A 26,041-nucleotide genomic window follows, 5' to 3' on the forward strand; every position below is an offset into this window, starting at 1 on the left:
GGCCGATAGCCCGATTTTGTTATCAGCGATAAAGTATCGCTATAACTTATCGCGATAACGCCCAGCTATGCTAACCACTCTACCATGAAGGCCTACATACAACCTGTGCCTAAGAAGGGTAACACCCTAATCCTTGAAACTATCATCTTATAGCTTTATTTTTGTCTTTCTAAAGCTCATGAACCTGTCATTTACACAAAAGTTCTTAAGCATCTATCAACTTCTGACCTCTGATCATCATCATCATCATCATCGTTTAACGTCCATTTATTCCTTATGGTGGGGTTCGATGGGATATGAGCCTCCTCCACTGTTGCCGGTCCATAGCCATTTCTTCCGTGATGTTCAGCCTCCTCATATCTCATATCACACCATTATGGGTTCCATAAATGGTGTTCTACTGGTGATCTTCATGCCTTTCGAGCTCACTCCTGGTCATCCTCTCTTATCCACTTCAATGAAACTTTTCTGTTGCCTTGAACAGGTCTAGTGTGGATGTGGTGTCTGTGTGCTTTTGTGTGTCTAATCACATGCTGGACTTGTGATGACCATCTTGTACCCTTCCCAGTGTCCATGGAGCTGCATATAGACAGATCTGTGGGTATGCATAAACTGGTTCATTCTACTACAAATGCTGTGTGCTCCTTTGCAGGTTGTGGGAAGTCTGCCACGAGTGATGAGGGATATAGAGTCCTTGGGTCATGAAGTATCCATATTAAAGAACCAGATGAACAGTGTGAGACAAGACATAGAGAAGGTGGGAACCATTGAATTGCTATAGTTTTCCGTAGATTTTTAGAGATGTTTTTGTGTTTGTTGATTTGTTTTGATCCACTGTTGATTATTTTTTTTATGTATAAAATTTCATGTTTTTAAAAATTTAATAGGATGACACGTGACAATACTTGCGGCACTGGGACTTTACTTTTATCAATCAAACATACTCTACAAACTTCCAATTTTTATTCCCTACATAAGCTTTTTTTTTTTTTTTTTTTTTTTTTTTTTTGTGTGTGTGTGTGTGTGTAAAAGGTCTAATTTTAATGATTTTGTTATCTGATATACAGTAAACCCTTCATATAACAGGCTTATTGGGGGAGAACTTAATCTGTTAATGCTGAAAGTCCGTTGTAAACAGCAGAAATTTAAAAATACGTATAATAATATGGACGAACATAATAAATGTAGGTATGTAGTTTTTTTATTGTGTATATTGTCTGCATGTCATCTGTATAGCCACACAGCACACTTGGTGATGGACTGCGGGGCACTGAGGGTAGCAGGTTAGCAGTGGGATCCTGCAGGAGGGGCCATACTGTTATGGGTTTGGGTAAAATTTTACAAGTGCGCCTATCTTGCACTGGCAGACAATTTTTTTGTCGTTTTCGGTGTGTACAGTACCCTCTCGAGTTTCACGCTATCCAAGTTTCGCGATCCTCAAATTTAGCGCTTAGTCCTAAATTCTTACCATCCCGACTTTTGCACATTACCACCCCGAGTTTCGCGTTGCTTTGACATGTACGGGTCACGTCTACCTACCGTCAGCGTCATGCGTGCTGCCTTAATAACCCTTTCCTTGCGCACGGGATAGGACGCGACTATCCTCTCAAGCGCAGTCAGGCAGTCCAATGGGGGTCTCTTTTAACCTCTGTATCTCAAAAACTATTCATCACAACTAAAAACCAAAAACACCATTGGAAAGAGGAGGCCCAGATCTATAGGAGTCGGTTATGTATGCCTCTCCTGCGAACATACATGCACGTTCAGGTAGTGATGAATGTTAACACTTACGTTGGTGCGTGCGTGATGATCAGCTATACTGAGGGAACTGCGGACATCTTTCCTTGAGATTCTGGCAAGGTTCTATTGCCAACTGCAATATTTACAACTATTTGGTCAAAGAATCAGTCAGGTGATGGGTGAAGCTATGCAAAAATGCCACAATATTGGACAAGAACATCCACCAGTTGCTCGTCCGTAGATTTGCCGCGCTGGGCTGATGTGATTTTCCACCAAATTTAGTGAAGAACCCACTCAATTGGCAATCCTGTGTTGTGATAAATAGTGTTGGAACACACTCATGCACGGGAGATTTGAGTGCGGCTGGAGCTCGCAGCGAGCGTTTAGCACCACCAGCAAATACACCAAACGCTCACTGCGAGCATTTAGCAATGAAAGGGTTAAAAGGAGGTGTCCAACCATTGGGGCTATGGGCAACCACGGTTGCCCGTATGCCCAACTGGGAGCGAGTTGTTAGTTGTCCGTATGAATGGAAAATGGTTGTGGGTACGAGCGTGGGTACGTCAGCACCGAACGGCTGCATGTAAACAAACAGACGACGGCAGTGGCAGAGGAGTGAGAAGCCGTGGAAGATGGCCCACCAAGAGACTCATAAAGTGGGCTGGCAGAGCTGCTTTGCTTACTACTTGATTAACAAGATAAGAGAACACCCCGTGCTGTGGAAGCACAGTCCAAGAAACTTTTTTTCTCCAGTCTATGAAAATTGTAGAACTCCCGGTGTTGTTTTCCTTTTCTTCTTCTTCTTTTGACCTGTAACGCATGGCAGCAACGGTCCACTACACTGGCTGGTGTTGCGAGAAATATCTCCACGCTAAAATTAGTCATTCTGCTGTCCACCACGCATGCATGCTGTGGGAATACACAGCATTAAAAGTATTAATTTGCCTGGTTTTGTTTTAGTTTGTCTGCTTGTGATCTTTGTGAGCGGTGAGGGAAATATGGAAACAGTAAGCAAGTTGAACCTCTCTGCGAGCTGTTTTGTGGCGGCAGCAGCGGTTTACGTTCAATAGGCATTGAAAAGTCAATCATGATATATTAGTGATTTAATGATTTATGACAGAAAGAGTTAGCAGATTATTTCATAGCACACAGAAAACTACCAGAAAATATAGGTTTGTCCAACTGTCCCATTGGTGACGTTCTGGAAATTTTCCCAGTTCTTTGACGAGGTTTGGGTAAACACTCCTGTCCTCCCGTCTTTGAAGCCATAATTGTGCCCACAACTGCTTCTTCCATCCATTTAACTGCAGCAACAAGTCCATAACTTGGGTAATGGCTGCACAAGCCACAACAGCTCTAACTTTAGCAGACGACACCATGTGCATCACAAGTGTGTTTTCAGAACTGCCAGCCAATTGTAAGACAGTCGGCTTCAACTGTGGCCTCTAAACGACCTGTTCTCACTTCCCATTTTCTCCCTATTACCAAGGTACGTTTTGAGATAACAAGGGAGTAAAGTCAAAAAAAAAAGTCAGTTTTTCCGTGGGTCGGAACCAATAAGCACTTTTTCATGGATTTCAATACCATGAGTTTCGCGATCTTCGTGTTTAGCGCTATACCTTCGGAATGAAGCAAGCGCGAAACTTGGGAGGGTACTGTATATGCCTCACAATAACAAACAAATATGTTGAAATCACTAAAATAGGAAATATGAATTTTTTTTTCACTGTGTGTAGTGTGGCGACTATGCCTGATGAACGAGCCTCCCATAACCCACTTAGCCAGTGGGGTACCTCTTTGGCCGACTCGGTAAGGAGTGGCTCTCCCGTCACGTTGGTCGCGGGTTCAATCCCAGGCAGCCGGCGAATACCCTCTCCTTGCTGTGATTAATTTCTCGTGTGTTTCGATACACGCAGAGGACGTGTGGGACCGAGAGAGTAATAGAAAAAGAGAATAGAAAATCTCTTCATTAAACTGGTGGCATATGGCGGGCATCCTCTCCTGCGATTCTGTTGAGTTTCTCCGAAGGCGACTTTCCCGTCTATGTAGATTAATTTCTGTGTGTTGAGACCTTAGACAGTGACCACTATCGGTTCACTCTTCCACAACGTCCCCGTAGAGACATACCTCCAACACTTTCCATTTTCTATTACCCTCGGAGCATGGGCCATCCTATCTGTTACCCCTTCGGGGAAACTCAACAGAACTGCAGGAGAGGATCCCACCACTGCCACCACTGTCATGCCTCGTGAGCTTATATTTCTATTTCCTCTATTTCCCAACACGTCCTCTGCGTATATCGAAACACGAGAAATTAATCAAGATCAGGGTATTCGCCGGCTGCCTGGGACTGAACCCACGACCAGCATGACGGGAGAGCCACTCCTTACCGAGTCGGCCAAAGAGGTACCCCACTGGCTAAGTGGGTTATGGGAGGCTCGTCCATTAGGCATAGTCGCTGCACTACATGTGCACTTATGAAAAAGTAATAAACTGTTGATACAGTTGGTCATTAACCAAGGTATGTCCACGTGGCGAACCAATTTTGGTATCTATAATCAAAATTCTTGGTTACATGGACCTTTAAATATTAAAAGTTCTATGTAAACAATAACAAACCACTTTTATCCCTTACCAGGCAAAGTGATCATATTTGGTCAACTGACGAAATCAAAATTTATAGCTAAATGGGCAAAGTGTCCATATGTAGTTAACTGGCGATTTAAAAAACTATAGGTTACCGGGCGCATGTTAAAAAATCACCCCTGTATTCACTGATGTTTTTCACAAATTTCTGCATTTCCTATGCAGATGACACACATGTCAGGTTAAAGTACAACTATTCAACTGTATCATATCAGGGTATCATCTGCTTACCGACATTATGAAGAGAGAGGGGGCCGTGGGCGTCGGGACAACAAGGGCAATAATCCTTCCTTTGTCGTGTCTGAAGAGTAACTGAGCTTTGCGTCCCGGCAACCCAATGAGAGAGGCAGAGGAGACCGTGACATCACCCTTGCTTGTAGCCAGAGACGTAGTGATTGGCTCAAGCTCGATGATGTATTGGTTTACACACCGTGGGACGCGGTGGGCGGCATTTCTGACGCCCGTTTTCTCGTGCTCATTCCTAGTCTATCCAAATCCCATATACAGGAGTTAACCAGCCCACTCGTGGCTTGTGGCGCACTGTCAGGGCAGCGACTCTATGGCGGTGCTCCAGGCTGTCCAGCTGGTTCATGGCGGCTGGCCCTGCCTGTCGCTTGTGTGGTTGTTGTTTTTGTTGTCGCTGCCTCTCCCACTGGCTTGGTCGGTGGTGCTGGGTGCCACTGATGAGGCGTTCTGCCCTCCTCTGCATCTTGTCCAGCACCAGCAGGTTGAGGTGGCAGTGGGCACTGGGCATCCACGTGAGCAGCGCGTATTCCATCACTTGCCAGACTTGTGCCTTGTAGAGGGTGTTCAGGCCATCAGCCTCAAGGAGGTGCTAGGGGGCTTCGTGGTGCAGTGGTTAGCACACTCGGTTCACAGTTGATTAAAAATGGGCGGCTTTTCCGATACCCTACGCCCCTGTCCACCCAGGGTACCAGGTATTAATCGGGGTTGTGTCCCGTCTCCTGGGATCTGTTCCCTTCTATATAATTCCTCTGGCATATGACCACAGATGTTGCGCCGACTAAACGAAACTTTCCTTTCAAAGAGGTGCTTCATGCGGCGCAGGAGTGTCGCATTCTGGGAGGCTTCACTCGCCACCCTGTCAAAGTGACGGTCGAAGCGCAGCTGAGAGTCCACCTCCTTGCCTAGGATGTCGTCGCTGGCCTGCAGAGGTATGGTGTCATTCCCGAATCTCATCCTGCCGTGGAGTTACCTCGCATCCTCCCGAGAGCATGATATTACCGCGGCCTGGGTTTTGTCTGGGACAAATCTGACTTACTGCCTCTCTCCGCAGGCCATTATGTCTGCCAGCTGTCTTTTGACAGACTGTATTACGTCCTGGGCTTCCTCCCTCTTGTGTGTTCTGGAGAGGGTGCAGTTGATGGTGTAGGCGCTTACTGCCAGAATGGTTTGCCAGAGATCATTGAAGTATATGTTCCACAGGATAGGTCTGAGGACGAATCCTTGTGGAACGGAGACCTCCACTGGGAAGCTGGTCGAGGTGCTTCCATTGACTACTATGCGGAGGCTTCTACCTAACAGGTAGCTGGAGAACAGGAGCAGCAGGTCCCCCGTGATGCCCAGTTGCTGGAGCTTCGCCGTCAGACCGCGGTGCCACATGCTGTTGAACACTCCAGCTATGTCCAGCGCATTCACGAGAGAGGGGTGGCCAGCATCAAGGGTGTCGTACCAGGACTTTGAGAGGAGGAGGAGAGGGTTGGAGGTGAAGTGGCCCTTCCGAAAGCCAAACTGCTTCAGTGACTGCAGGTGGTTTTCCTCGAGGAAGGATGTCAGTTGCTCCCTGATGATCCTCTCAAATATTTTGCTGATGATTGAGAGGAGCAATATTGGCCTGTAACTGCCTGGCTCAGACCTTGTGAATGGGTGTGACTCTTGCCTCTCTCCACTGTGCAGGCCACACCCTGGTCTGCAGGCATTGCCAGAAGATCTGGGTGAAGGGGCTGGTGAGCTCCTCAGAGCATCGCCGCAGTAGGTGTGGGCTCACACTGTCAGGGCCTGGTGCCTTCTTGGTGTTTATGCCCCTCAGATGTGTCCTGACAGCATCCTCATAGACTAGCACATTTTCTAGGCTTGAGGTGATGAGTTGGGGAGGGTGGGGGCTGCCTGTCTGGTTCCTGGGTTGTCATCTTTTGATTGAAATGACAGGCCAGTAGGTGATCCTTTTCCTGGCTGGTGATGGCCAGGTCTCCGTCAGGCTTCCTCAGGGGCGGGATACATTCCTGGGGGGTAAGGACTTGCTGCTCTTTCACCAGCCCCCACCTCTGTTTCGGTCAGTTTGGTTGGAGGACAGCTTTCTCCTCCTGTCGGCATCCCACCTTGCTTTTGCCCACTTTGCTGTCCTCGTCATTTTTTTGCATACTCTTCTGAGTTGGCCCTTATTTACCTGTGTAGCGTATCATTTACCGTATTTGACGGCTTATAAGACGCACTGCTATTCCAGAAAAAAAGACCCAGAAAATCACCCTGCGTCTTATAAGGTGAAGGTTCAGTTTTTGTTTACTGGCTTGTGAAGTTTTAGTGGTACACTGGCACTTAAATTAAAGTGGATGATTGCTCACCAAACCTCTCAACAAACGTAAACAAAGTGGCGATCACTGCTACGTCAATAACGGCAACATTTTCTAAAGTAACTGTATAACAGCAGTACTACTTCATATAGATTAATTAACAACAGTCAGGAAGAAAATTAAGTGACGATGCTTGACCATGCTTGTATGTAAACAAACTAGCGAACGGCTCTTTCCCACTCAGCCAGCGGTGCTGAATTATCATACTGGACCCTCAAAGTCTCGTAACCTACACAAATAACGCTGGGAAATTAAAAGTTATCGTTAAGACTTATTCATTGATGTTCCTTTGTTTTTTGCTGTAGTTATCGGTCGGAAACTACGAAAAAATGCAATGCAATGAGTACGATAGTTTGGCAACACTGTGCTCAGCCCATGGCATCAGTGTTTACTGATCTCTTGAAAGGTATACAGCGCGCTGCTCGTCTTCCACCCCGCCATCAAGTATTAGTGAATTCTCATCTCTCCTCTTGGGGGGCTCCTGTGGTCCCGTGGTAGAGTCTCCACCTTGCGTACTGGCGGGGTGCTGCAATGTATGGGATCGAGACCTGAACGGTGCCATGGGAGTGGAAAGGTGGGCTCTTTCCGACACCCTCAGCCCCGTTGTTGAGCCTCCTCCTTGAAAGCGTTGGGCATCTCTCCACCAGCCGTCTGGGTGGTTTGCGTGGCATGCATGGGGTATATCCCCAACGAAAAAAAAAAAAAGAAAATCTCCTCTGTGTTAATATTTATATGTATATCCATATACATCCAGTATATTATTAATTAATTTGAGTGTTTGTTTAATGACGAGATTTTCTATTCTCTTTTTTCTATTACTCTCTTGGTCCCACACGTCCTTCTGCGTGTATCGAAACACAAGAGAAATTAATCAAGATCAGGGTATTCGCCGGCTGCCTGGGATTGAACCCGCGACCAGCGTGACGGGAGAGCCATTCCTTACCAAGTCGGCCAAAGAGGTACCCCACTGGCTAAGTGGGTTATGGGAGGTTCGTTCATCAGGCATAGTCACCGCACTACATTTGCTGGGCCCTTGGAAGTTCCATTTGTGGCTGTTCCCGGTGGTACGCCCGTACAAACTTTATACCCGTTACCCCTCTGCCACTGTTGCGGTCTCCGCCATGTTTGTTTTCTCCTCAAAGCAGTAGCCTTGAGTCTCTAAAGAAGGACCAGTTCTGGCAGGTCTGGATCTGGATCTGGATATATGATGCGCAGGGCACCCGTACAGGTGCATAACACGCATAATACGTCCCAGTAAGTATCAAGCATTTTAAATGTAAAATATTGGGATCAAAGGCCGCTTTCAGTTACTTTTGTTTGTTTTGATCATTACCAATGGCGGCGATTGCCACTGTAGTATTTCCATGTGAAACTGGCCGATTGGGTAGTGGCGGCTGCAGGGTTAACCCCGCCCCACCCCTTGCCACACTCTATCAACACCTCTCGCTTCCTCTGCAGCCGCCACTACCCCATTGGCCAGTTTCAATTGGAAATACTATAGCGTTGATCGCCGCCATTGGTAACGATCAAAACAAACAAAAGTGAGTGTGAAAGCGGCCCTTAGTAAGGATCAGAATGTATATGAAACTTTACAAATGACCTGTTAGTGGTGAGGGCAACGAATGTCAGGCAAATAATCTTCACCAGAAACTTGTAGTTTAAACCCGTTTATTTATTTATTTTTTTTCAATTGACAGCCCAAGTTGGGGATGCATCTTATAAGCTGTCAAATACGGTATATCTTTTTCAGGCCTTATATTTTCTTTCGACTGCAACCCGACACCTGTAATAATGATGAAAGTCAATTAAGCTATTGTATCATATATGACCCATATTCTGAAAGCTCTTGTACAATATCCAGGAAAAAAATTACTGTATTTGATGGCTTATAAGACACCCCCCCAACTTTGGCTGTCATTTGAAAAAAAATATAAATAAACAGGTTTAAACTTTGAGTTTCTGATGAAGATTTCTTGCCTGACATTCGTTGCCCTCACCACTAACAGGTAATTTTATACGTTTCATGCATATTCTGATCCTTACTTAGGGCCGTTTTCACAATCACTTTTGTTTGTTTTGATCGTTACCAATGGTGGTGATCGCCGCTATAGTATTTCCACATGAAACTGGCTGATGGGGTAGTGGCGGCTGCAGAGGAAGCGAGAGGTGTTGAGTGTGTGGTAAGGGGCGGGGTGGGGTTAACCCCGCAGCCGCCACTATCCCATCGGTCAGTTTCACGTGGAAGTACTATAGCGGTGATCGCCACCATTGGTAACGATCAAAACAAACAAAAGTGACTATGAAAGTGCCCCTTAATCCCTATATTTTACATTTAAAATGCTTGATACTTACTGGGACCTGCCAGAACTGGTCCTTCTGGCGCTGTAAAACAACTAGGTGCGATAGCATGGGCTTAGGTGTACTTCCACTCAGAGGGATGCACTGATCCTCTCAACAGTGTCTTCCCACTAGCCTGATGAGCCACTCACAGCAGCCATCACCTCAATCTCTGACTGGCGCCTTGACAAACACACATCACAGTTCCTTTATATAGCATATCATTCCCTGTGAGCCTCTTGTAAGTCCACGCAGAGAGTATTGTCGTAAAGAGTTTTTTGCTCTCAGGCACTGTCTACACCCAGTGTGTTGATTGGAAAAGGGTGGCAGTAGGAGACATCCTGCTCACTTTCCCATCTGGACGCAACTGCCGTTGTTTTTTTTTTTTTTTTTTTTTACGTCGTGGCCTATTGCACCGGTAGTCTTCTTCCCGGTGGATCCTGATGGTTGGCCCAGCCTGTTCTGGCGCAGGTGAGTGTTTATAGTGTCGCCATCTTGCATTGGCTCATGCTGCCCTCCTGGACCTCATCTTTAATCCTAGAATCTAGAGTCCGGGTTGATAGAAGGTCTTCTGGACATCACATGGGTAGTTTTAAGCCACTCGGCAGCAGCTGAAAAATCCCAGCTTGGTGGCACTGGGCGGGGATTGAACTCGCGTCGTCCTGAACGCGGCGCCGTCACGCTATCCATTCAGCCACCATCCTCTCTTGTCTCCCAAGGCGGCTGGCGGCAGCTCCCCTCTAGGCAGCAGCTCAACCCCACATTTCAAAGCCCACCATTCCTTTCAGCATAAGATGCCCATATAACAATACATATTCTTTTTATTCCTTATTTAGTCCTCTTGCATACACTAATACTTTCTTTTATCATATTTATCTCTTGTCTCCATTGTATTGTGTTGTGATCATTTTCTTTGTTTTGGTGGCACTGGCAGGTGGAGCACAACACAGCTGCCAGTATGCAGACATTGGTGAAACTGGACACTCTGAAAGGACGAATGGTGGCCTCCTCTCAAGCCCTGCGTGAAGCAGACAACTGGACCACTCTTTCCACCGACATTGAAGAGGTACAGTCAGTTGTGCATGATTAGAGTAGTGTAGTCAGTTCATTTATCTATAAATACAGTAGGATGTCAGTTTAATATGACATACATACCAAAGTAACTTATAGAATAATGATTTTATGCAGAATTAAAGCTATCTCAATATCATTTATTAGTTTGGTATAGTTTGGTATTAATTTGATATCTATTACAGTACCCTCCTGAGTTTTGCGCTTGCTTCATTCCGAAGGTATAGCGCTAAACTCGAGGATCATGAAACTTGGGGTATTGAAATCAATGAGAAAGCTTTTATTTGTTCCAATCCATTGAGGAGCTGACTTTTTCCCCACTTTACTCCCTACTTATCTCAAAATACGTACCTTGAGAAAAGGAATAAAATGGGAAGAGTGAAGGGGTGGTTTTGAAGCTGTAGCTGAAGGCGGCTGCCTTACAATTGGCTGACAGTTCTGTAAACACACTCGTGATTCGCGGAGTCCAGTGACGCCATCGACGGGGCTCACCCAGTCAGTGGCCTCATTGTCTTAAGGTGGTGTCACACTGGTCCTTTTCCTCCAACAGCTGGGGATATGGGTTGCCCGTACACCCAACCAGGAGCGAGTTGTCGGTTGTCCGTAAGCTGGTGTCACACTGGTCACACTGCTTGTACCCACAACGTAAACAAAGCAGTCACCCTGTATTAACGTGGTGTCGTCTGCTACAGTAAGGGCTGTCGTGGCTTGTGCTGTTGCCCAAGTTATGGACTTGTTGCTGCAGTTAAATGGAAGAAGGAAGTGGTTGTGGGCATGATTATGGTTTCAAAGACGAGAGGACAGCAGTGTTTAGCCACACCTCCTCAGAGAACTGTGCAATGAAAACCGGTGTGGTGACTTCTGTCATCCCCGTGTTGTAAGGCTTCCCATCCTGATTGTGCATGCTCAAAACCCAATGTTTTCTATCACAGAGTGTTGATATTGTAGATTGTCCAGGCAAGATGGTGGCAAGACAGCATGGTAACTTTTATGAGAGAATGGACAAATTCCAGGATGAAATGAACCCCGTAATAGACACACAAAGGGTGGAGGTTATCACGTTTATCACATTTACTGACATACTAGAGGTGTAGATTATCACATTTACTGACATACTAGAGGTGTAGATTATCACATTTACTGACATACTAGAGGTGTAGATTATCACATTTAGCACATTTACCAACATATAAGGGGTGCAGGTTATCACATTTATCATATTTACTGACATAGGTGTAGGTTATCTCATTTATCACTTATACCAACATACAAGGGGTGTAGGTTATCTCATTTATCACATTTACTGACATACAAGGGGTGCAGGTTATCTCATTTATCATATTTAGTGACATACAAGGGGTGCAGGTTATCTCATTTATCACATATACTGACATACAAGGGGTGCAGGTTATCTCATTTATCACATATACTGACATACAAGGGGTGTAGGTTATCACATTTACCGACACACAAGGGGTGTATGTTATCTCATTTATCATATTTAGTGATATACAAAGGGTGCAGGTTATCTCATTTATCACATGTACCGACGTACAGCACCCTTGTGCAGCAACAAACTTTCATATTTCATGCTTTTTTCAAATTCAAAACTTGCATCATCATTTACTTTTATGAAAATAAAAATAAATTTGGATGGGACAGATCACAATAGGCAGTCGACAGAAGACACGGTACCGTGCCAAAATTAATCCACCCTGTGTATGTAAACAAAACTTGCACATGCACAATCAGGATGGGACGGATCAGAGCACAGGGGTGACAGAAGACACCACACCGGTGTTGTGTTCCTGAGCCAATAAATAAACTTCATGCAGTGATTCATGGGTAAATTTACAGGAAATAGGTTTTTTTTTTTTTTTTTTTTTTTTTTTTTTTTTTACATCTATAACGCTGGTAGGTTCTCTTGAGGGGCCTGGATGGTAGTTGGCCCTAGCCCATCATGGTGCAGGCAAATGTTTATAGTGGCGCCATCTTCTCTTGGCTCATGCTGCCCCCCGGAACTCCTTCTTGATTCACTTGGATGGTTTCCTCTAGAGTCCGGGTTGATGGGTGGTCTTCAGGACAGCATGTGGGTAGTTGTCTTGCTATTTTCAAAAAACAAAACTGTCATGATATGCATGTGGAGGCCCATAATTTTGGCAGAGTTTTTTGGGGGGGCCTAGAGGGTGTCATTGGTTCATAAGGTGGGGGAGGTGGCAAGTGAAGTGAGCATAGCCATGCTATTGGGGGATGCGTTAGAACAAGTCTATTTACATTCGCTTCTGAGCATGTGTAGTTCGTGGGAGGACAGCTAGGAACACAACATTGGGAATCCTACAATTTTCATGGACTGGAGAATTTTTTTTTTTATTGTGTGTTTCCACAGCATGGGGTGTTCCCTTATCTTGTTAATTAAGTAGTAAACAAAGCAGCTCTGCCAGACCACTTTACGAGTCTCTTGGTGGGCCATCTTCCACTGCTCCTCACTCCTCAGCCATTGCCGTCGTCTGTTTGTTTACATACAGCCATTCGGCTGCTCGTACCCACAACTGTTTTCCATCCTTATGAACAACCAACAACTCGTTCCCGGTTGGGTATTTGCAGTTGCCCGTAGCACCAATGGTTGGAGGAGAACAGACAGTGTGCCACCGCCTTTTAAGGCAGCGCACGTGACGTTGATGGTAGGTAGACGTGACCCATACATATCAAAGCAGCGTGAAACTCAGGGCAATAATGCACAAAAGTTGGGACGGTAAGAATTTAGGACTGAGTGCGAAACTTGAGAATCGCGAAACTCAGATGGCACGAAACTCGAGGATCACGGATCTCAGATGGCATAAACTCTGCAAGGTACTGTAGTTTGGTACTGTAAAGAAATGAGGACAAAAATGTGGAAGTGATAAAGCAGCAATTCTCTTGAGGAAGAAATGCTATTACTTACTTTGTGGCCCTGTGCCATGCTGGAGAGTTATCAACTGCTCATAATGGTTCTTTCTGTTTCCATATTCAGACCATGCTGACACATGTTCACCCCTACAAAAATAACGAGGCAATTTTCTTTTGGATTGAGGTTAATTACCTTTGTGACCTGTCTTAGTACCTTCTGCTTTTCCTCAATTTCTTGCCTCTATTACTTGAGAATTTCTTTGGGATACACTTGCCCCTATTCCTGAGTTTTCTTCCAACCCTTATTTTTATTTATTTATTTATTTATTTATTTATTTATTTTTTACGTCGTGGCCTATTGCGCTGGTAGGCTTCTTCCCGGTGGATCCTGATGGTCGGCCCAAGACTTCTTCCTGGTGGGGCCTTATGGTCGGCCCAGCCTGTTCTGGCGCAGGCGAGTGTTTATAGTGGCGCCGTCTTGCATTGCCTCATGCTGCCCTCCCGGAACTCATCTTTAATCCTAGAATCTAGAGTCCGGGTTGATAGGTTGTCTTCTGGACAGCATGTGGGTAGTTTTATCCCTTTCATTGCTAAACGCTTGCAGCGGGCGTTAGGTGTATTTGCTGGTGGCGCTAAACTCTCGCTGCGACCTCCAGCCGCACTCAAATCTCCCGCGTATGAGAGTGTTCCAACACTAATTCTCACAACACAGGATTGCCAATCAAGTGGGTTCTTCACTAAATTTGGTGGAAAATCATGTCAGCCCAGCGCGGAAAATCTACGGACGAGCAGCTCGTGGATGCTAATTGTTGACCAATATAGTGACATTTTTGCATAGCTTCACCTATCACATGACTGATATTTTGACCAAATAGTTGTACATTTTGAAGTTGGCAATACTGCCCTGCCAGCACCCCATCATCAAGAGATCTACAGTAGTACAGTAGTTGCCGTACAGCAGACCGTCACGCACGTATAAATGTACGTCTTCACAGGCAACACCCCCTGAACGTACCTTTACTTTTGCAGGAGAGGCTTACATTACTGAATTGTATAGATCTTGGCCTCCTCTTTCCAATGGTGTTTTTGTTTTTTAGCTGTGATGAATAGTTTTTGAGATACAGCGGTTAAAAGAGCGAGCACTAGCATCACTTGCTGGTGGTGCTAAAAGCTCGCTGCGAGCGCCAGTCGCACTCACAGCAAAAAACACCCTCTGAATGTGCCTGGATGTTCGCAGGAGAGGATTACAATACCAAATCTTATAGATCTTGGCCTCCTCTTTTCAATGGTGTTTTTGTTTTGTAACTGTGATGAATAGTTTTTGAGATATAGCGGTTAAAAGAGATCCCCTTACCCCGCTGGGGTGCCCGAGCGCACCTGAGGGGATAGTCTCGTTGCGAGCGCTTAGCAATGAAAGGGTTAAGCCACTCAGCGGCGGCTGAAAAATCCCAGCTTGGTGGCACCAGGCGGGCGCGTCGTCCTAACGCGGCACCGTCACGCTATCCACGCTCATGCTTGATCTTCATACCTCTTGTACCTTAATCTATTCTTTCCTCTATTCTATTTTTTTCCCTCTCACTTCTTTGTTTTCAAACTTAAGCTACTTTATTTCAGCTAATGCACTTTCACTAAAAGGTAAAGTTGGGGGCATACACTATAACTGTGCATGACCTCAGTGCTCATCTCCATTGCATTAGCTCTTGACCCTTGGGTGGGTGAGAACCCATTATCTCTAGACACAGGACCAGTGTGACATCCTGTTTACCACAGTTTACCTTCCCCAGGTTATCCCAGGTACCTGTTTACCTGTTTATCAACCAGTCTAAAAGGGAGGATGAACAGCTGGGTGAGCTGCACACACACTGCCCATGCCAGGATTCAAACCCAGGCCTGCAGATTCACAGCAAGGCATGCTAACCACTGGACCACAGACTGCATTTGCGCTCATTGCCTTCAATTAACAACTTTCACCTTCCAACACAGGTTTCCTCTACTTCCCTGGCAATTTTTTTTTTTGAAGAGCATTCAATATACAGTACCCTCCCGAGTTTCGCGCTTGCTTTGTTCCGTAGGTATAGCACTAAACTCATGGATTGCAAAACTCGGGGTATTGAAAACACTGAAGAAGCGCTTATTGGTTCCGGCCCGTAGAGCAGCTGACTTTTTTTTCCCATTTTACTCCCTTGTTATGTCAAAATATGTACCATGTTAATAGGAAGAAAATGTGAAGAGAGAATGGGTCGTTTTGTAGCCGCAGCTGAAGGCGGCTGGCTGCCTTACAGCCGGTTGACAGTTCAGAATACACGCTTGTGATTGGCCGAGTCCAATGACATCATCAACGGCATCTCAGAATGCAACAGTCCTCTGTGTGACCAAACTTGAGGATAAATTCAAGGCAGAAAATTGTCGGGGGATAATTTCAGTGATTTGGTGAGAAATTCCCGATAAACTAGCTTATGTGACCGCGCCTTTAAGCTGTTGGTGTTACACTGGGCCTTTTTACTCCAAGCGCGTTAGCGATAGTGGCGACTGGCAACTCCAACTTTTCCGGGTGTGCGTCACACATGGTCAAGGTTGGTTGTCCGTATTCACAATGTAAACGAAGTAGTCGCCCTGTATCAATTATACAGTGAACAAAGCAGCTCTGCCAGTCTACTTTACGAGTTTCTTGGTGGGCCATTTTCCACTCCTCAGCCACTGCCGTCGTCTGTTTGTTTACATACAGCCATGTGGTTGCTCGTACCCCCAACCATTTTCCATCCGTACAGACAGCCAACAACTCGCTCCCAGTTGGGCGCATGGGCAACCAAGTTTGCCCCATTGGTTGGAGGGAAACAGCCAGTGTGACACCGCCTTAAGAAATTGTGCGTGACACCAACGGTTAGGAGATGTGATCCGTACATGTTAAAGCAACGCAAAACACGGGGCAATAATGCGCCAAAGTTGGGATGGTAAGAATTTAGGACTGAGCGTGAAACACGAGGAACGTGAAACTCGGATAGCACGAAACTCGGAAGGGTACTGTACTCTGCAGGCCCTAAATAAATTTGATTGTAATCAAATGACTTAAATCAGTTTCCTTTCCGGCTGTTCTACCTCTTCTGTGGTAGATGGTCACTGTTCTTCCCCTAAACCCATCAACAGCGGTGTCCCACTGGGCCCTGTCCTATCATCCACTCTCTTCCTGTTATTCCTCAACGATCTCTCCAAAATGCGCTGTCCCATCCACTTATACGCCGATGATTCTACTTAGCATTATTCAACTTCTTTCAGCGGAAGACCCTCCCAACAGGAATTACAAGACTCCAGACTAGAGGTTGCAGAACCCTTAACCCCAGACCTTGCTATCATTTCCGATTGGGGCAGAAGGAACTTTGTGTCCTTTAATGCCTCAAAAACTCAATTTCTCCACCTATCATCTCAACACAATCTTCCAAACACCTATCCCCTATTCTTCGACAACACTCAGCTGTTACTTTCTTCTACACTAAACTTCCTCGGTCTACAGTACCCTCTCGAGTCTCGCGCTATCCGAGTTTCGCAATCCTTGAGTTTAGCGCTTAGTCCTGAATTCTTCCCATCCCGACTTTCATGCATTACCGCCAAGAGTTTCGCGTTGCTTTGACATGTACGGGTCATATCTACCTACTGTCAGCGTCATGTGTTTCCGCCTTAAAAGGCAGTGTCCAACCATTGGAGCTATGGGCAACCGTGGTTGCCCGTATGCCCAAACGGGAGCGAGTTGTTGGTTGTCCTTATGAATGGAAAACGGTTGTGAGTACGAGCGTGGGTACGTGGGTACCGAACGGCTGCATGTAAACAAACAGACGACGGCAGTGGTTGAGGAGTGAGGAGCAGTGGAAGATGGCCCACCAAGAGACTCGTAAAATGGACTGGCAGAGCTGCTTTGCTTACTACTTGATTAACAAGATAAGAGAACACCTTGTGCTGTGGAACCACAGTCCAAAAACTTTTTTCTCAAGTCTATGAAAATTGTAGATCTCCCGGTGTTGTTTTCCTCTTCTTCTTCTTCTTCTTCTTTTGACCTGTAATGCACGGCAGCGACGGTGAAAAGTAATAGTGAAATATAGCAAAAAGGCATAGAAAAGCAAAATCAGGGAAAGAAAAGGACAGAAAAACACCTAAGTTCAGGGTGAAGTGTATAAGAGCGTTCACTGTTAAGTAACTAAGGGCCGCTTTCACAGTCACTTTGTTTTGATCGTTACCAATGGCAGCGAACGCCGCTTAGTATTTCACGGAAACTGGCTGATGGGGTAGTGGTGGATGCAAACGAAGTGAGAGATGTTGGGAGTGTGTGGCAAGTGCAGGGCTAGACTAACCCCGCAGCCGCCACTACCCGATCAGCCAGTTTCACTTGGAAATACTATAGCGGCGATCGCCGCCATTGGTAACGATCAAAACAAACAAAATGACAGTGAATGCGGCCTTAAGTGCATGTTGTGAAGTATAAAAGTGTGGAGAAGGAGGACCTAAGAAGTGATACAAAGTGTTACAGGTCAAAAGAAGAAGAAGGTCCACTACACTGGCCGGTGTTGCGAGAAATATCTCCCCGATGAAATTAGTCATTCTCCTGTCCACCATGCATGCACGCTGTGGGAATACACAGCATTAAAAGTATTAATTTGCCTGGTTTTGTTCTAGTCTGTCTGCTTGTGGTCTTTGTGAGCGGTGAGGGAAATATGGAAACAGTAAGCAAGTTGAACCTCTCTGTGAGCTATTTTGAGGCAGCGGCAGCGGTTTACATTCAAGAGGCATTGAAAAGTCAATCATGATATTAGTGATTTCATGATTTTCAACAGAAAGAGTTAGCAGATTATTTCATAACACAGAAAACCACCAGAAAAATATAGGTTTGTCCAACTGTCCCATGGGTGGCTGTGAGTGACCGCCCTTACTTTAGCAGACGACACCACGTGGATCACAAGCGTGTATTCAGAACTACCAGCCAATTGTAAGGCAGCCGCCTTCATCTGTGGCTCAAAAACAATCTGTTCTCACTTCCCATTTTCTGCCTATTAACAAGGTACGTATTTTGAGATAACAAGGGAGTAAAGTAAAAAAAATTGTGATAACAAGGGAGTAAAGTTGGAAAAAGTCATTATTTTCCACGGGTCGGAACCAATAAGCGCTTTTACATGGATTTCAATACCTCGGGTTTCGCGATCCTCAAGTTTAGCGCCATACCTTCGGAATGAAGCAAGGGCGAAACTCGAGAGGGTACTGTATCTTTAACTCAAAATCTTAACTGGAAACTTCACATCTCTCACTAAATCAGCTTCCTCAAGGTTGGGCATTCTGTATCATCTCTGACAATTCTTTTCCCCTGCACAATTGCTATCCATATACAGGGGTCTTGTCTGCCCTCGTGTGGAGTATGCATCTTACATGTTGTGGGGGGGCTCCACACACACAGTTTTCTTGGTTAAAGTAGAGTCTAAGGCTTGTCGTCTCATCAACTCCTCTCCTCTTACTGAGAGTCTTCTACCTTTTAAATTCTGCCGCCATGTTGTATTACTTTCTATCTTCTATCGAAATTGTCATGCTGACTAGTACTCTTCTGAACTTGCTAACTGTATGCCTCGCCCCCTCCCACGGCCCTGCTGCACACGACTTTCTACTTAAGGTGGTACATGAAGAAAATGATTTGGGAGTAACGATGCAAGACGCACTATCCCTAGAAAAGTATGTACAAGCTGTTTGGAGAAACCTACAGGATGATGCAAAATATAAGGAAATCATTCCATTTTATGGACAAAGAAATGATGAAGAAAATAATAATAACAATGATAAGACCAAAGCTTGAATATGCTGCAGTTGTGTGGTCGCCTCACAAAAAGAAGGATATCAAAAAGTTAGAAAGGATACAGAGAATTGCAACTAAAATGGTCCCAGAACTCTCAAATACGACGTATAAAGACAGAGTGAAGGAGATGGACTTGACGACACTGGAACAAAGAAGGGAAAGAGGAGATCTGATCATGCTGTATAAGTTGGTAAATAAGTTTGATGTGTTGGATAGAGATGATCTCTTCTTAACTGCGAGAACACAGGGGCTGAGAGGAGATGGAAAGAAACTTAATAAAGGAACCTGTTTGAGTGACTTGAAAAGTATAGTTTACCACATAGAAGTATTAACACATGGAACAGCTTGCGGGAAGAGGTGGCAGAGGCGAGCAGTGTCCAACAAATGAAGGAAATGCTGGATGAATGTAGATATGGAGATGGGACTATTAGAGCTTAGCTCTGGCCCTGTAGACTACAAAATATTAGGTAAATGCAAATAGGTAAATACACACACACACACACACACACACACAGATACACACACACACACACACACACACACACACACACACACACACAAATCTATAAATTATTGAGCAAAATGGAAAAACTAAATAACAAGGAGTTACTTCTAAAAGAAGGAATTACCACCAGGAACACAAGAGGACATAGTAAAAAAATTGAGGAAGGGAAGATGCCTGAGAGACACAAAGAAATATAGCTTCCCGCAAAGAAATATAGAGGTGTGGAACAGACTAAGTGAGGATGTAGTATCGGCGAAGATTGTGCAAAGCTTTAAGGATAAGTTTGATAAATGCAGATACGGAGACGGGACCACACGAGCGTTAAGCCCAGGCCCTGTAAAACTACAACTAGGTAAATACACACACACACACACACACAGGCACACACACACACTCACACACATACACACACACAAGTTTCTTTGGCAAGTGTAATGTGCAAGATTTGTGAAAGTATAATAAAAAAACAATGGGTTGAACATCTAGAAAAGGAAAACATGATAAATGAAGGGCAGTTTGGATTTAGAAAAGGGGAAATTGTGTGTCACTAACTTACTGTTTCTACTTGAGAGCAATAGATGTGGTGCAAGAGAGAGAAGGATGGACTGATTGTGTATATCTCGATTTGATAAAAGCTTTTGACAAGGTTCCGCACAAAAGGTTAATCTGGAAACTACAGCAGTGGGGAGGAATGGGCGGAAAGGTTATTGAGTGGATAAAGGATTACTTAATGGGAAGAGAAATGAGGACAGTGATTAGAGAGGAGAAATCAAATTGGAGGAGAGTAGAGAGTGGAGTTCCCCAAGGCTCAGTTCTGGCACCAATAATGTTCATAATATATATAAACAATATGCCAAAGGGTATAAAAAGTTATATGAGCCTTTTTGCAGATGATGCAAAGTTAATAAGAAAAGTGAGGACGGATGAAGATTGTGAGAAGCTGCAAAAAGACCTGGACAGAGTGTACAGATGGAGCCAATTATGGGAGATGGAATTTAGCCTGTGCATCGGTCGGTGGAATTCCCTTGAAGTGAGAGCCCGGGTGGCGCGAGTTCCGCCGCAAGTTCGGCTTGCAGCAACAAAAAAATTAAAACTAACACCATATCAACATCATATCTATGCTGCGAGACACTTCACAATTATTTTAATCGTGGAGAGGAAGGATGGCGATGAAAAACAATATATAAATATGTTTTTTTATGAAATTGCCACGGGCATTTGTGAAAAGACATTTTATTTTATAAATAAAATCTATATTTTACAAAATCAGATCAACAGTCCCCAGTCTGACGCAATATATGGGTTAATGCAAACAAATGCCATGTTATGGAAATGAGAAAAGTATAAAAAGACCAAGGAAAACATACAGGATGGGAGAAGAAAACTTAAAGGTGGTACATGAAGAAAAAGATTTGGGAGAAACGATGCAAGACACACTATCCCCAGAGAAGCACATAAACAAGCTGTTTGGAGAAACCTACAGGATGATGCAAAATATAAGAGTATCATTCCATTTTATGGACAAAGAAATGATGATGAAAATAATAACAACAATGATAAAAGAAAGGATGTTACTGGTGCAAGATATGTTAAGAATGAACATGGTAATATTAAAGTGGAAGAGGCTGAAATAATGCAGATGGAAGAGGTATTTTAGTGAACTACTGAATGATGAAAACCAATACGAGCTAGAGGATCATTTAAAAGTTGAGGGTCCCATACTGGATGTGACAGAAAAAGAGGTATGCGGGAGAAACTGGAGCACAAGAGCTGAAAAAGTTCTTCAAGTTGATAGAGACAAAAGAGAGGGCTCCGACAGAGTGGGGGAGTAGCTATGTAGTGCAGTAACGGCCTGATGAGCGAGCCTCCCATAACCCATTCAGCGAATGGGGTACCTCTTTGACCGACTCGGTAAGGAGTGGCTTTCCCGTCACGCTGGTCGCGGGTTCAATCCCAGGCAGCCGGCGAATACCCTCTCCTTGTTGTGATTAATTTCTCGTGTGTTTCGATACACGCAGAGTCCGTGGGGGACCGAGAGAGTAATAGAAAAAGAGAATAGAAAATCTCTTCATTAAACTGGTGGCATACGGTGGGCATCCTCTCCTGCGATTCTGTTGAGTTTCCCCAAAAGGGTATAACAGGTAGAGTGATGGCCCATGCTCTCCGAGGTTGATAGAAAATGGGAGGTATGTCTCTACGGGGACGTTGTGAAATAGTGCACCAATATGGGTCACTGTCTAAAAGTCTCAACACACAGAAATTAATCTACATAGGGGGGAAAGCCGTGTAGTGCAGCGACTATGCCTGATGAACAAGCCTCCCATAACCCACTTAGCCAGTGGGGTACCTCTTTGGCCGACTCGGTAAGGAGTGGCTCTTCTGGCACGCTGGTCGCGGGTTCAATCCCAGGCAGCCGGGGAATACCCTCTCCTTGTTGTGATTAATTTCTCGAGTGTTTCAAAACATGCAGAGGACGTGTGGGACCAAGAGAGTAATAGAAAAAGAGAACAGAAAATCTCTTCATTAAAGCTACACTATCCCTATTTATAAAGGAAAGGGAGATGCACTTTAATGTGGAAAGTACAGAGGAGAGAAGGTTGAGAGGTATAGTTAAAATAGAGGACATCCAGTTTGGCTTCCAGCAAGACAGGTCAACTACTGATTCTATATTTGTGATGAGGCAATTGCAGGAGAGATATAAGGAGGTGAAAAAGATGTTGTATCACGTTTTTGTGGATTTGGAGAAGGCGATTGACAGAGTTCCAAGAGAAGTGATTGCATTGGCTCTGAGAAGGCAGATGGTTCCTGAGAGATTGATCAAATTGGTGATGGCATTGTATGAAAACTCAACGAGTAAAGTGAAGGCTCCAGCTGAAATATCAGGAGTTTAGCATCAGAGTTGGTGTCCATCAAGGGCCAGCACTCAGCCCACTGCTATTATAGTAGTGATGCAGGAGGCTATGAAAGAAGCTAGAAGAGAGGGCCTGAAGGAGCTGTTGTGTGTGGATGACCTGGTGTTAATGGCAGAATCAGAGGAGGAGGCAGTGGAAAAGTTCAGGGCGTAGAAGAGGGCAATGGAGAGAAGAGGGCTGAGGGTGAACATGGAAAAGACAAAGGTCGTGATATCTGAACAGGAGCCGATGATAAGAATGGAGAGTGGGAGATATCCATGTGGTTGCTGTGGAAGAGGGGTGAGGGAGAATTCGGTGTGGTGTGCAGGATGTGAAAGGTGGTGTCATCAGAGATGTTTGGGTGTAAGAGATGTTCGTAGAGCTGGTGTAGACTTCCGTTGTCTGACTTGTGTTGGAGGAGGACAGATAGAGGTGGAAGTGAGGCAAGTGCGGATGGGTGAAGCCCCTGTAAAGGTAGTGGACAGCTTCTGCTACCTTGGGGATGTACGGTGTGAAGGAGGAGCAGAAGCTGTACTGAGAGGGAGGATAGCTTGTGCTTGGAAGAGCTGGAGGGAACTGGTAAGCTTATTAGTTAACCAGAATATCCTGCTAGGCAGCAGAGCACAGGTGTACAGAGCGTGTGTGAGATCAGTGCTCTTGTATGGGGCAGAGACTTGGGCTATGACGAAACAGCTGGAAGCACTATTGATACAGTGTGATGTGAGAATACTCAGATTAGTGGTTCCCAACCTTTTTTTCAGGTGACCCCACTAGTTTAGTTGTGTATGTGTTATTATAACATAATAACACCATGTTTGATATTTTGAGGTCTTGGCGACCCCAGGAAAAGTGCTTGGCGATCCCACTTGAGGTCGCGACCGCAGGGTTGGGAAGGGGGCTTAAATATTTGATGGCAATCAGATGGCAAGATGGAATTTCAAACGAAGAAGTGGTGAGGAGGAGTGTCCTGGAGGGCCTGGAGGAGTTGCTGAGTAAGACCAGATTAAGGTGGTTTGGACATGTGAAGAGAAGAGAAGAACACATCCTGAGACGAGCACTAAACTTTGAGGTAGAGGGCAGGAGACCACCAGGAAGGCCAAGGAAGACGTGGAGAAGGGTGGTGAAGGAGGATATGAGGAGGCTGAACATCACAGAAGAAATGGCTATGGACCGGCAACAGTGGAGGAGGCTCTTATTCCGTCCAACCCCACCATAGGGAATAAATGGACGTTAAACGATGATGATGATGATGGTGATGAATGATAAGACCAAAGCTTGAATATGCTGCAGTTGTGTGGTCGCCTCACAAAAAGGATATCAGAAAGCTGGAAAGGATACAGAGAATTACAACTAAAATGGTCCCAGAACTCTCGAATATGACATATGAAGACAGATTGAAGGAGATGGACTTGACGACACTGGAACAAAGAAGGGAGAGAGGAGATCTGATCACGCTGTATAAGTTGGTAAATAAGTTTGATGAGGTGGATAGAGATGATCTCTTCTCTACTGCAAGAAAGCAGGGGCTGAGAGGACATGGAAAGAAACTTAATAAAGGAACCTGTTTGAGTGACTTAATAAAGTAGTTTTCCACATCAAAGTGTTAACACATGGAACAGCTTGCGGGAAGAGGTGGTGGAGGCGAACAGTGTCCAACAAATGAAGGAAAGGCTGGATGAATGTAGATGTGGAGACAGGACTATTGGAGCTTAGCTCGGGCCCAGTAGACTACCAATGGGTAAATAAAAATAGGTAAATACACACATTCTCCACTCAGTCAGCTGCAGAAAAAGAAAAAAAAAAAATTACCGTATTTCTCGCCATATTAGACGCACTTTTTTTTTCAAAAAATAAGATTTGAAAAATCATTCTGCGTTTATACGCTGATTGTTAGGGTTTGGTAGGCCTAAGGGTTATTGTTACTGGTACGAAACCAACACCCAAAACACCTCCATTTCACACAATAGTTCCCAGATGTCCCCAGAATGAAATATACCATATTTTGCAGCGTGTAGCGCGCACTTTTTTCACTCAGAAAATGGCAAAAAAGATACCCCAGCGCAGTATATGCCTAAGGTATGAATTTTGATTGATTTAAATAATGAATAGTGTGATGCAATAGAGAAGAAAAGTGTGAATAAGCAGAAGAGAGGAGGAGGAAACGTGCAGCAATAAAACCGTACAGGTCACAAGAAGAAGATGCACCTACGTGGCGCGGCGTGAACAGGAAACACAACACACAAGACACAACACCGCTGTGGCGCACCAGTCACCAGTGTGCCGGGTACCTCGGCGGTGATGGTTAAAGCGGCTTTTACTAGTGAACAATACTGGTGGAGCAGGGTGTTTCCTGAATGACTGTTCGGCGATTGTGGGGCGGACTTGGGCGGATTAGTCTGGAGCTAGTATTTCTGCTGTGCAGCGGCCCGGCCAGCTGACGTTTTCTGTGATATATGTTCAAAAGAGCGGATATCCGTGGATGACTAAAATGTTTACTGTAAACGCATTTTTGTCTCATTATAAAAATAACTGTTACAACATCATATGATTGAAAGAAATTAGTAGGTATACGGTCGCTGAAAGCCAAGATCAAGACCAAGATTGCCCATTGAACGTAGCATTCCCGTGTGACAAGTTCCCTCAGTAGCTTGGCGAAAGTTACACCTTGCACACTGCGCAGTGAGTGAATCTACCAACCGTCCCTTTTGTTTACCATTTCAAAGTCACAGCTGCTCAAAGTAAGAGCAGTGTTATTCTTCAACCAACAGTGGAACACTTTAAACACAGAGGAGGACACAAAGCAACATACAGTGTCATAGTCATAATTATTGTCAGTAAGGTGCCGGCCACATGTAATACTGCATACTGCAAAGTTAATAAGAAAAGTGAAGACGAAGGAAGACTGTGGAGAACTGCAAAAAGACCTGGATAGAGTTATAGATGGAGCCAGTTATGGGAGATGGAATTTAATGCAAACAAATGCCATGTTATGGAAATGGGAAAAAAGTAAAAAAAGACCAAGGAAAACATACAGGATGGGAGAAGAAAACTTAAAGGTGGTACATGAAGAAAAAGATTTGGGAGTAACGATGCAAGACACACTATCCCCAGAAAAGCATATAAACAAGTTATTTTGAGAAACCTACAGGATGATGCAAAATATAAGGGTATCATTCCATTATATAGATAAGGAAAAGATGAAGAAAATAATAACAACACTGATAAGACCAAAACTTGAATATGCTGCAGTTGTGTGGTCGCCTCACAAAAAGAAGGATATCAGGGGCTTTATATGCATGCAAGCAGGGTTACCAGATGTCTCCATATGCTAGTGAACCATATGAGAGAATATTTCTGCATTTTTTTGCCCAAAAAAAAAAAAAAAAAATCAGTGTGAGTGCATGGCAACGCAGAGCATGACAAGTCATTGGATGGGGGAGGAGGGAGGGGAAAGTGCCATAACTTTTTTTGTTTTTGTGAATTTTCCTGTAAAACTTCATCACAAGGAGGCTGAAAGATACACAAACATGAGAGAATTTTTCAGAAAATT

At 44.7% G+C, this 26,041-nt stretch overlaps 1 protein-coding gene across 3 annotated transcripts in view; it reads left to right on the top strand.

Annotated features, from left to right (window-relative positions):
• Positions 1 to 26,041, top strand: part of LOC127005781 (conserved oligomeric Golgi complex subunit 7-like) — a 119,793-nt gene that overhangs the window by 24,417 nt on the left and 69,335 nt on the right. For all 3 annotated transcript variants that reach the window (XM_050874883.1, XM_050874880.1, XM_050874881.1), the window contains exons 4-5: positions 653 to 757; positions 10,249 to 10,380. In XM_050874883.1, coding sequence (XP_050730840.1) covers positions 653 to 757; positions 10,249 to 10,380 — 237 coding nt within the window. The remainder of the gene's footprint in view (positions 1 to 652; positions 758 to 10,248; positions 10,381 to 26,041) is intronic.

The sequence above is a fragment of the Eriocheir sinensis genome, chromosome 31 (assembly GCF_024679095.1).
Source record: "Eriocheir sinensis breed Jianghai 21 chromosome 31, ASM2467909v1, whole genome shotgun sequence".
Lineage (NCBI taxonomy): Eukaryota > Metazoa > Arthropoda > Malacostraca > Decapoda > Varunidae > Eriocheir > Eriocheir sinensis.